The sequence below is a fragment of the Carlito syrichta genome, unplaced genomic scaffold, assembly GCF_000164805.1.
Source record: "Carlito syrichta isolate Samal-C Ts95f unplaced genomic scaffold, Tarsius_syrichta-2.0.1 Scaffold316850, whole genome shotgun sequence".
Taxonomy (NCBI): Eukaryota; Metazoa; Chordata; class Mammalia; order Primates; family Tarsiidae; genus Carlito; species Carlito syrichta.
In genome coordinates, this window is record NW_007260946.1 from 67918 (window position 1) to 81047 (window position 13130).

Consider the following 13130-nt stretch of genomic DNA (forward strand, 5'->3'; position numbering starts at 1 on the left):
AAATAAGCCAGGCATGGTAGTGCATGCCTGTAGTTCTAGCTACTTGGAAGGCTGAGCCAGATGGTTTGCCTGAACCCAGCAGGTCGGGGCTGTGGTGGCCGAATGTGCCACTACCCTACCCTCCAGCCTGGGCAACAGAGTGAGACTCCGCCTCAAAGGAAAAAAAAACGAAGGGGCAACCCCTTCGGGTCTCCTCCCACTGTGGGAGCTTCTCTGTCCTCTCAATAAATCCTGCTTTCTCACTTAAAAAGAAAGAAAGAAAAGAAAATGACAGCATACAAATAAATTAAACATTTTTCTGAGGGGGGAGAAAGCATCACTGATGAAGAGAGGTCAGGACAGCCAGTAACAAGCAGAACTGACAAAAACATTGTAAAAATTTATTGTAATGTGCGTTAACATCATTGGCTGACTGTGAGAAGCACAGCAGACCAAGTGAACATTAATAGAGAAACAGGAAAATCTTAACTGAAAATCTTAACATGCGAAAGGTGTGTTCAAAAATGGGTACCAAGGAGTTCTTGCATCACAACAATGCAACAGCTCACACAGCACTGTCTATGAGCAAGTTTTTAGCTGATAAACAAATAACTGTATTGGAGCACCCTCCCTACTCACCTGATCTGACCCCCAATGACTTTTTTCTTTACCTGAAGATAAAGGAAATATTTAAAGGAAGAAATTTTGGTGACATTCATGACATCAAGGATAATACAACAACAAATATGATAGTCATTCCAGAAAATGTTCCAAAATTGCTCTGACGGTAGACTAGGCACTGGTGTCAGTGCATAGCTTCCCAAGAAGTGTACTTTGAAGGTGACCGTAGTGATATTCAGCAATGAGGTATGTAGCACTTTTTCTAGGATGAATTTGTGAACTTAATTGTCAGAGTGCGTAAGCCAGATTCTGAATGGTTTGGTAGGCCATAGTGAGCAGCTGGGCTTTAATCCATGAGTAGCTTGAAACCTTTGATCGAGATGTGTTTTCTGGTTTATGTTTTGTAAACAGTGTGTAAGGAATTAACTGATCAAATCTCTTACCTGTTGCTTCTTAACAAATTGTTCCAAAATTGAGCAACTTGGAATAACAAGCAGGTGTTGTCTCACCATTTTTCCATTAGGAATTCAACGTCATCTTAGCAGGATGCTCTGGCATAGGGTTCGTGAGGTTGGCAGGCATCTGAAAACTGGGGAAGAATGGTGTGACTGGATGGCCTACTTCCAAGCTCCCTTTTAAGAGGCCTTAGTTCTTTGATGACTGTTGGCTGTAGGCCTTAGTTCCTCATCTTTTTTTTTTTCAAGTCAGGATCTCACTTTGTCTCTCAGGATGCAGTGCAGTGGCACAATCATGGCTCATCGCAGCCTTGACCTCCTGGGCCCCGGTGATCCTGCCACCTCAGCCTCCCAAGAAGCTGGAACTACAAACATGTGCCACCGTGCCCCGGCTAATTTTTTTATTTTTATTTTTTGTACAGACAAAGTCTCACTATGTTGCCCAGGCTGGTCTTGAACTCCTGTGCTCAAGCAATCCTCCCACCTCGGCCTCCCAAAGTGCTAGGATTACAAGCATGAGCCAACACGCTCTGCGCTTCTTCTTTTTTAAAATTTATTTATTATAGAGATCAGGTTTCCCCAAGATTCCCAGGCTGGTCTCAAACCCATGGGCTCAGGCAATCCTCTCACCTCAGCCTCCCAAAGTACTGGGATTATAGGCATGAGCCACAGCACCCGGACTGCACTTCTTCATTTTAAATGTCCTCATAACTTGACAACTTGGTTTCCTCCAGAGTGAGTGAATCATAAGAGAGCAAGGAGAAAGCTACTGTCTTTTATGACCTAACCTTGGCTATTACTACATGAGTCAGCCCTTTTTTGTGTAGTAGGGGTCTATACAAGGGGATGAATATCAGGAGACGGTGCTTATCTTAGAGAATATATACAACAAAATTCAATTTCAGGCTGGGTGCGGTGGCTCACAATTATAATCCCAGCACTTTGGGAGGCCAAGGAGAGGGGATTGCCTGAACCCACGAGTTCGAGACCAGCCTAGGGAACTTGGTGAGACCTTAGCTCTACAATAAATCAACAAATTAGCCTGATGTGTTGGCACATACCTGTAGTTCCATCTACTTGGAAAACTAAGGTGGAAGGATCACCTGAGCCCAGCAGGTCAAGGCTGCAGTGGCCGTGAGCGTGCCACTGCACTCCAGCCTGGGCAACAGAGGGAGACTCCAACTCAAAAAAAAAAAAAAAAAGTGCTGCCAGGCACAGTGACTCACACCTATAATCCCAGCATTTTAGGAGACCGAGGTGAGAGGATTGCCTGAGCTCATGGGTTCGAGACCAGCCTGGGCAACTTGGCAAGACCTCATCTCTACAATAAATCAAAAATTTAACTGGGCATGTTGGCATGTGCCTGTAGTTCCACTACTTGGAAGGCTAAGGCAGAAGGATCACCTCAGCCCAGCAAGTTGGGGCTGTAGTAGCCCTGAGCATGCCACTGCACTGCAGCCTGGGCAACAGGGCGAGACTCTAACTTAAAAAAAAAAAAATGCATTGTGATGTATACTTTCTCCCCTTAGGAAGGCAAATATAAACGCTGAAGCTTAAAATATTTCAGGTAGCAATGTTTTATTGAAATCCTATTATTGGTTTAGGTCCTCTTTGAGGGTTACTAGGTACTAAAAAGAGTGTCTGTTTAGCATTCTCCATGAAGGTGTACTAAAATTGCTTTCTTATTTTCTCTTGTGCAGTATATCTTTTCAGAATAGGTAGAATATCTCAGTATATGCTAATATATATCTAGCACTTATCACAAATGCAGAAATAATCAGATAAGGAATGAAATAAAGCACTATTGCTGAGCACTTTAATGAAAATTTTGATATCTACTATTAATGATTCAACAGTATAATCTTGTGCATGCCTGTAATCCCAGCATTTTGGGGGGTGGAGGAGAGAGGATTACTTGAGCCCAGGGGTTCAAACCAAGCCTAGGCAACCTGGTGCGACCTCATCTCTACAATAAATCAAAAAATTAGATGGGATGGTGGCATGTGTCTGTAGTTTCAGCTGCTTGGAAGGCTGAAGCAAAGGGTTGCCTGAGCCTAGCAGGTCAAGGCTGCAGTAGCCATGATTGTACCACTGTACTCCAGCCTGGGTGACAGAGTGAGACTACAGCTCAAAAAAAGAAAGAAAGAAAGAAAAGTGCAATTTTATCCAAGTAATAACGTTGCAAGTTCATGAAAAATCAATTCATAAATGATTATATATGTTAGAAAAATCATAATGTTAATCAGACTTTTTTTTTGCATTCATACTACTCACTGCTTTTACCTGGAACAATGCTCAGCATATAATCACCAGTCAATAAATTTGTTTTGAGAGAATAAATATGGAACTTGAGAATTTTATATTTGATTTGGTATTGCCGTTGTATTCATTATTAACTATTTTCTGAGGTATGAGAAACTGAGTATTAGAATTCAGAGTCTACTGAGATTGTCCATCCCAAACTTGAACTTTTGGTAGAAGTTAAATGTATAATAGACTGAAAGGATGTGGGAAGGGGAGATGGGAGGTTGTGGAGCTTTTTAGAAAACAAGATTGGCCTGGTGCAGTGGCTCAAGCCTGTAATCCCAGCACTTTGGGAGGCCAAGGCGAGAGGATTACCTGAGCTCAGGGGTTCGAGACCAGCCTGGGCAACTTGATGAGACCTTGTCTCTACAATAAATCAAAAAATAAGCCGGGCATGGTTGCGCGTGGCTATAGTTCCAGCTACTTGGAGGGCTGAAGTGAAAGGATTGCCTAAGCCCCTCATGTGAAGGTTGCAGTGGCTGTAAGCATGCCTCTGCACTCCAGCCTGGGCAACAGAGTGAAACTCTGACTCAAAAAAAAAATTTATAAAAGAGAAAGCATTAGGTCTCTCTGTATTGTACAGTACATAATTGTGAATCACACTAGTGCATTTAGTATTATATGTGGGTTAGGGAGGAAATGAAGGTCAAAACTTGAACTAAGGAATCTAATAAACATCCAATTAGTAAGTTGCATTGCTTTGAATTTACTTTTCATCTTGGATGCGTAAACTTTCTGTGTATTTGTTATTAAACACCATCCTAAGTTGCTCATTATTTGATTTCATGTTTTCATTTTTTTTACAGCTCCGTGTGTATGCTTAGGTTTGCTAATAGTAGATTTCTGTCCTACACTTTGTGTGTGTGTGTTACACTTGTCTTCCTGGAGGAAAAGTGTATTGCTTTTTTTTTCTTTTGAGAAAGCAGGATTTATTGAGGGCACAGAAAAGTTCCCACAGTGGAAGGGGACCCAAAGAGGTTGCCCCGCTTTTCTTTTTAATGGTCTCACCAAAAAGTCTAATTCTTACTGTGCAGCACCATTCTAAGCCGTTCTTACGTTGTTTTGCCTTTCCTCTCAACGCTGTTTTATTCTTTTTAAAAAATGTTTCCTTGCCAGGTGGTCATTAACATTCCCACATAATTATTAGCCCTTGGCAGAGATTTTTTACTCTTTTTCTCTGCTGTCACTTGGGACCTTGTCAGGGGCCGGTTATCTTGTTATTCAGTAGACTTTTGTGGAAAGGGTGATGTGGTTTTTTGGATCCACCAGACTCCATTAATTCATTGGATTACTTCTCCTCTTGAGCTTCTGAGGTGATGGCAGATGTAGGAAGAAAAATTCAAACAATAGTCTACTTGGTTGACTCCACTGCCTGAGAGTTTTACCCTAGCAATCAGTCATGGATCAATGCTCAGCATATAATCACCAGTCAACAAATTTGTGTTGAGTGAATAAATATGGAACTTGAGTATTTTAAATTTGAATTGGTATCTTGGAATAATATTGTTGTGGTATTCATTGTTAAGTATTTTCCAAAGTATGAGAAACTCTGAGTATTAGCGCTCAAGAGTCTGCTGAGGTTGTCCATCCCAAACTTGAACTTTTGGTAGAGGCTAAATGGAAAATAGACTGAAAGGATGTGGGAAGGGGAGATGGGAGGTTGTAAAGCTCCCATCTTTTAAAAGAGATGGTATGTTAGTGGATCAGATGTGGCAGTGAATATATGCTAGTGAATGTTTTATTTACCACTCTCATCTGATGTGACCCAAATTTGGTGGTGAGGTATAAACCAAGCTGAAGTATCCAAAAGTCTTCAAAGCCATTCCATTGGGTTTTTTTCCCCCTTTCCTCCAAGGTTCTTCCATCTACCTTGGATGTCTTTGGGCTACACCGTGGTGCTGCACATCTGTGCCCAAATAAGGCACCTACTTGTAGATTGCCATGACAGCAAGATAAAGAGAATAATTGCTATCCTCGGCTACTTGCTTAGTGCCTACAATATCTTTGTAATGTGAGATAACCACTTTTTTCTTCTGTGATCAGATTCAGGTAGCAGGCAAAATATTTATGTCTTGATGTCAACTGTCAGTAATGTTAAACTGTTTCACTATTCTTGTTTCTCCTTTCTTTTGTGGTTATAAAAAATACTTGCTAGGGCGGGTGACTCAGGCCTGTAATCCCAGCACTGTGGAAGGTGAGAAGATTGCCTGAGCCGAGGGGTTCGAGACGAGCCTGGGCAACTGACAAGACCTCATAAAATGAATGAATGAATGAATGAATAACTGAGGCTGTGGTAGTCATAACTGGGCAACTGACAAGACCTCATCTCTTAAATAAATAAATAAATAACCAAGGCTGTGGTAGCCATGACCGTGCCACTGCACTCCAACCTGGGTGACAGAATGACACTGCAATTCAAAACAAAAAAAAAAACATGCCTTTCTTTACTTACGTCTGTTGTCTGCTAATATACCATTAGAACTACTTTTATTTTCACTTGCTCACGTATAGAGTTAATTTTTTTTTTTTTTAGGAAACTCTTTATTGACATATACACAAAGGAAAAGTACCCAAGTTACAAGTGTGTATAGCCCAGTACAGTTATACAATGTAAACACACCCATGTAACCAGTACCCATATAAAGAAATTACCAATACTTCAGAATCTCCCCCATGCACCCAGGCATTATTTCCCCTCCAAAGGTTGAAATTTATTGTAAAAGTTTCAGTATATTGTAATATCTAGGTAGCTTTAAATAATCTTAGTAAATCGGTAATTTTATGGAAGGAGTTGTCTGCCATAATTTTATGTTGAAAATTTAACTCTACTTTGTCTCTGACATAATTATTGATAAACTTAGGAGAGATCTGTCTTTGGTAATACACCCCACACTTGACACAAATTTTGCTTCCACTGTAAATATAGTCTAGAACTTCTAGAACTTATATGTTGCTCTGATCTTTTGTGGTGTGAATAAAGCATCCTTAGTTTAATATTTTTAATTTTGATTTTGTCTTTTTTGTTTTTTTGAGTTGGAGTCTCACTCTGTTGCCCAGGCTGGAGTGCAGTGACACACTTACGGTCACCCCAGCGTCCTTCCACCTCAGCCTTCCAAGTAGCCGGAACTACAGGCGCGTGATACCATGCCTGGCTAATTATTTATTGTAGAGATGCGGTCTCGCCAAGTTGCCCCAGGCTGATCTCGAACCCCCAGGCTCAGGCAGTCCAGTCGCCTCAGCCTCCCAAAGTGCTGGGATTACAAGCTGAGCCACTGAGCCTGGCCAGAAACATATTACTTTCAAATGTGAAAAGCCATCTCAATTTTAGCCTCTGCTTGGAGACAACGCTTTTTTTTTTTTTTTTTTTTTTTGCAGCTTTGATTGTTCCCAAACTGAATTAAGATGTTAGAACTTTCAATTAAAGACGATGGATAACTACTGAAGCATGCTAAGCAGAAGAGAATCAAAGTCAACGTGGCTTGTGTTGAAAATAAACTTATTCTTCAACATTCTAAATCTGAAGAAAGTGTTATTATATAAACATGGGCTTGTTTCTAATCAAATTTGAAGAGCTTTTTTTGTCTACTTATATTTTGAAATGGAATATGTAGCTAAATTCTCCATGGGCAGTTTGACATCTAAGGACTGACTTAGTGTTTAAATAAGCAAACAAACAAAAAGGCTGAGCAAAGATAGTTTCCTTCAAATTCTAATTTATAATAACTTGAGTTAATAATAGATCTTTTTGGCCGGGCGCAGTGACTCAAACCTGTAATTCAAGCACTTTGGGAGGCTGAGGTGAGAGAATTGCCTGAGACCAGGGGTTGGAGACCAGCCTAGGCAACTTGGTGAGACTCAAAAAAAAAATCAAAAAAATTAGCTGGGCGTAGTGGCTTGCGTCTGTAGTTCCAGCTACTTGGAAGGATGAGGTGGAAGGATCACCTGAGCCCAGCAGGTCGAGGCTGTGGTGGCTGTGAGCACGCCAGTGAACTCCAGCCTAGGCAACAGAGTGAGACTTCCAACTCAAAAACAAAAAAATAGATCTATTCCAGCTAGGCATAGTGGCTAATGCCTGTAGTCCCATCACTTTAGGAGACCAAGGTGAGAGGATTGCCTGAGGCCAGAAGGTTGAAAACAATACATCTTTTCACTGATTCAACAATTTTAAAAGAAACAAAATACTAGCCTAATGGTGATAACATTTTTGTCATTGTAAACCAAGTGGTAAAAACTGATAATGATTTAATTTGCATTTTAACTAGCAAAGTTGGGTGTTTTTATTTATTAATAATTTGTATTTATTTCATGAAGCCCCTCTTCATAACCATTTTTATGGGTTGTCTTCTACTTTTGTAAATGAGACTTGTTTTTTGTTTATTTTGTTTTGTTTTGAGTCATTCTGTTGTTCAAGCTGGAGTGCAGTGGCACACTCATGGCCACTGTAGCCTCTATCTGCTGGGCTCAGGTGATCCTTCCACCTCAGCCTTCCAAGTAGCTGAAACTACAGCACGCACCACCCATGCCTGGCTAATTTTTAAATTTATTTTAGAGATGAGATCTCACCAAGTTGGCCAGGCTGGTCTCGAGCCCCTAGACTTAGGTAATCCTCTCTCCTCCATCTCCCAAAGTGCTGGGATTACAGGCATGAGCCACCACACCCTGCTGTAAATAAGACTTATTGTATAGTCTGGTATTGTCCATTAATAGATTTTCATTGTAGCTTGAATGCATGATTTTATCGAGAAGCTAGAAGTTATTAGTAGGTCAGTTTCTTATATGGTTTCAGAGGATTGTTATATTGTTGAAGAAGCATTTCTCATCCTAATATAAAAATAATGTCTCCCCATGTTTTCATAATTTTGTTTTATGTATAGAGCCAGAAATTAATTTTTAACTGATTTGAAAATCCACTTCTATTTCCATGTGTCCACTTTTGTTGATAGTGCTCATTGAAGTGTTAGAATAGACCACTGCTGGGCTAGTACTGCTGATTTCTATTGCTTTGTTTGTTTGTTTGTTTGTTTGTTTTATTTTTTTTAGTTGGAGTCTCGCTCTGTCACCCAGACTGGAGTACAGTGGCATGCTCCCAGTCACCGCAGCCTCGACTTGCTGGGCTCAGGTGATTCTTCCGCCTCAGCCTTCCAAGGAGTCAGAATTACAGGCACGCATTATCCCGCCCGCCTAATTTTTTGATTTATTGTAGAGACAAGGTCTCACCAAGTTGCTCAGGTGGGTCTCGAACCCACAGGCTTAGGCAATCCACTTCCCTCAGTTCCCCAAAGTGCTGGGATTACAGGCTGAGCCACCGAGCCCAGCCTTCTGTTGCTTTAAAGAATAGTTTTGCTGGGTGTGGTGGCTCACGCTTGTAATCCCAGCATTTTGGGAGGCCAAGGTGAGAGGATTGTCTGAGCTCTCAGGTTAGAGACCAGCCTGGGTAACTTGGTAAGACCTCATCTCTACAGTAAATCCAAAAAAATTAACTGGGCGTGGTGGCCAGTGTATTTCCAACTTTTTGAAAGGCTGAAGTGAAGGGATCCTGTGAGCCCAGCAGGTCGAGGCTGCGGTGATCGTTAGCATGCCACTGTACTCCAGCCTGGGCGATAAAGTGAGAATCCAGCTATAAAAAAAAAAAAAAAGAATAATTTTACATTTAGAAGTGTAATTCCCTCTTGTTTGTTTAAAAATAATTTTCTTTGCTGGGTTTGGTGGCACATGCCTGTAACCTCAGCATTCTACAAAGTCAAGGCAGGAGGGAGTATTGCTTAAGGCCAGGAGTTAGAGACCAGCCTGGGAAACATCTCTACAAAAAAAATGTAAAAATTAGCTGGGTGCAGTGGCAATTGCCTGTAGTCCTCCTTTGTTTGTGCTTCAGCCTGGGTGACAGAGCAAGACCATGGTCTCTTAAGAAACAAACAAACAAACAAAAAACCTTTTTCTGAACTTGATACTCATGTACTCTTTCATATGACCCTTATAAACAAGCTAAATTTTTATAGATTGTGTAAGAGATTGGTGTCTAGACTCAACATCTTTTAGTGTTGGCCTTCCCATCTGGGAACACAATTATGTTCCTTCTACTGGATTTTGTTTATAAATTTATCTTTTTTAAAATGCAGTTTTAATCTTATGTCTTTGCGTCTTTGTGTTGTTTTTTTTTTTTTTAACAACGTTGTGGGGGTGTCATTTGCATGCATTTTCCCCAAGATAATCTTTATAGCTATGTTTTATTCAAGCTCTAAACCAAATTTCTATTTGATTATTGCTGGTATATATTAAAGCTGTAGAGGCTTTAATATTTATAAGGACCCACCTGTTATACTCTCTTTAAAATTTCGAGATGTTTCTGTGATTTCTCTTGAATAATCTAGAAATACTATTACAATAATCGTGGCTTATAATTTTAAGCCTTTTCTTCATTTTTCATTTTTTAGTGTTTTTACGTTTCAAGGGGTATAAATGCACGTTTGGTACATGGACATATTGCATACTCGTGGCAATTGGGCTTCAGGTGACTCATTTCTCAGATATCATACAATAATATTGTCTATGTTTCTAATAGAACTGTAGGCCAAGTGTACTTGCTCTTGCTTGTAATCCCAGCACTTTGGGAGATAGATGCAAGAGGATTGCCTGAGCCCACGGGTTCGAGACTAGCCTGGGCAACTTGGTGACACCTCATCTGTACAATAAATAAAGATAAATTAGTCAGGTATAGTCGCATCTGTGGTTACACCTACCTGGAAGGCTGAAGCGGAAGGATTGCCTTCCTGAGCCCATCAGGGCGAGGCTGCGGTGGCCGTGGGTGTGCCACTGCACTCCAGCTTGAATGACAGACTCTGATTTTAAAAAAAGACCCATAGTACAGTTATGAAGTCCATATACCAGTAAGAGAAATTAGTACATTTAGTGGAAAAATCATTAAATGACAGTACATTATTCATTGACTTAATGAATAGAGATTTTAGTTTTGTACAAACAACCTGACCATACATGTAATGTTCTCTTCTGATTTTAGGGGAGAATTAAAAAGCTTTTTACCAAAGATATAAGAAGAGGATACAATAAAATAGAAAGCTGTTCAAATACTTGGTTTCTAGGCCAGGTGCAATGGCTCACACCTGTAATTCCAGAACTCTGGGAGGCTGAGGCAGGCGGATTACTTGAGCTCAGGAGTTTGAGACCAGCCTGGGCAACATAGTGAGACCTCATTTCTATTAAAAAAAAAATTATTTAAAAAAACTTAGTTTTCTGTTTCCTATGTATGTATGCTATGACTATGAACGAAATTTGCCTGCTATAACTGAATACTTCCTTGGGCTTCGAGTTTCTTCTAACTATGTCCAGTTGCCTCCTGGAAATTGTAACAGTAACTTTCTGGGGACAATCTTTTCTCTCTCCACCAAAATGGGCAGCACGTTGAAATTGTGTTTTACTTTGCTAGATGACTAATATTGAGCTTATTTTCATATGTTTATCATTTGTTTGTATATTCTTTATTGTGGAGTGCCTGTTTGATTTTTTTGGCCAGTTTTCTATTGTGGAAGTTTTTTATTTTTATTTTTGGAGTTGGAGTCTCACTCTGTCAACCAGGCTGGATTGCAATGTCACACTCACGACCACTGCAGCCTCAACCTACTGGGTACTGGCATTCCTTCTACCTCAGCCTTCCAAGTAGCTGAAACTACAGGCATGTACCACCACACCCAGCTAATTTTTTGATTTGTTGTAGAGATGAGGTCTTGCCAAGTTGCCCAGGCTGGTTTCTAAACCCTGGACTCAGGCAATCCTCTTGCCTCCGCCTCCCAAAGTGCTGGGATTATAGGCATTTGCCACTGTGCCCGGCTTGCAAGTGACTTTCTCTATCTTTGTTCATTTTCTTAACTTTCTTGGTTCTTTGCATATCCATATAAACTTTGGAATAAGTCAGTCAATTCATACACACACACACACACACACACACAAACACACACACACACACACACACACTCTTACACACACACACTAACTCATGAACTTCTGGTAGGGTTTTTTTGGATGGCGTGGGATCTAGAGATCAATTTGGGGAAAATTGACATTATTATAATAATGGGTATTTCATGAACTTAGTAACCCTATTGATTTATTAGGTCTTTCTTTCTATTAATAATATTTTTATAGTTTTCAGAGGTCTTGCACAAATTTAATATTTCAGCAACTTATTGAAGCTGGATTTGAATTGACAGATTCTTCTCCCAACCATTGTGCATAATTTTCTATTGTATGCTGAAGGAAATTTGGAAAATCCAAAGAAGGCCCAAATATCACCAAAAACATTTTAGCTTTTCCCATACAAAGACTTGATTGACAGAAATAACTGGTATAATTTAATACTATATATCATTTTGTATTTGAGGTTATTTGCAAGCAAATGTGTTCTTATGTGGCTGTAAAAGGACATATAAATATAGAAAAAATTTTAATATAAATAATTGTGTTTAGGGGGAAGGTCCTAAAGCCAACTCTACTCAAGGGATGCCTGGGTAGCAATGATTGTTAACCATCTGGAGTGACAGAAGAAAGTGATATTGGGTAACTAATGTCTTAAGAAGTTTCCTCTCAAGTTTTGTAATATTATTATAACAACAAGATATTAATTATGCTATTGGTGGCTACATTCTAGTGACATGGGTGGGCGTTTTCATCATGTCTTGATTATGTACTGATTAATGTGGTCAATTTTTCTGCTGTAAATTTCTGATATATGGAGGGAGTTTTAAACGTTGAATGGTTTTATGTGGTGACAGTATTTCTATAGTTTTTTGTTTGTTTTTGAGAAAACACTCGCACCACTGGGCAATATTTTAAATATTTCCTAAGGCTTTTTAGCATCCCAGGAGTATGATGCAGTGTAAGATAAATGGATAAATATTCTAAATTAACTGTTGTGCTTTACATTTACCAAGTCATCTGGGCCACATTAGTCTTTATGAATAAAATGGATATGATGCATCTTTCTGAAAGCATGGAGAAATCACAGAAATTGCAGGAACATTGCTTTATGTATATTATTCTATACAATAAACTGAATCACCCGAAGGAGAAATCCATAATGTTACTCAGATGGCCAAATTTCAGTGTTCAAGTTTATTTTTAATGTTGAGATTTCTTGGTTGTGTCCATCTAACTACATTTGTTCTATTGTGACATTTGTGAAGAGCAGAGCAGTTAGTTAAGTTTTCCACTGGACCCTCTGTTGTCTGTTGTGCAAACTATAACAACTGTGAAATAAAACACAAACTGCTTTGTGTGTGACTTTTATTTTTTTACAAATAATAACCACATACCACAGATTTCTGCCTGCTGTTTGTTAGTCATGTGGGCTGGGATACTCTTGTGATGAGTCAGTCGCATGGAGGCAACCATTGAGACAACGGAAGGTCCTATTGGCTTCAATCCCTTGAGAAATAGTAATTTTTTAAAAACTAAAGTAGATTAATACTAGGCTATACAAAGAATGTCCATTGCATTCAAATTCAGGATACTTGTCTTCCATAGATGAATGCGTTCTGTTTTTGCAGGTTTTAAGAAGAAGCAGTGATGAAGAAAAAGTTCTTTGTTTGGTTCGGCAGCGTACAGGCCACCACTGTCCAACTGCTGTCATGGTGGTACTCATCATGATATGGGATGGCATTCCTCTTCCAATGGCTGACAGATTGTACACGGAGCTTACTGAGAATCTAAAGTCGTACAACGGTCATCCCACAGACCGAAGATGCACCCTCAATGAAAAGT

At 39.8% G+C, this 13130-nt stretch overlaps 1 protein-coding gene across 1 annotated transcript in view; it reads left to right on the top strand.

Annotated features, from left to right (window-relative positions):
* Nucleotides 1-13130, top strand: part of TET1 (tet methylcytosine dioxygenase 1) — a 55194-nt gene that overhangs the window by 14771 nt on the left and 27293 nt on the right. The window contains exon 4 of the mRNA XM_008074671.2: nucleotides 12917-13128. Coding sequence (XP_008072862.1) covers nucleotides 12917-13128 — 212 coding nt within the window. The remainder of the gene's footprint in view (nucleotides 1-12916; nucleotides 13129-13130) is intronic.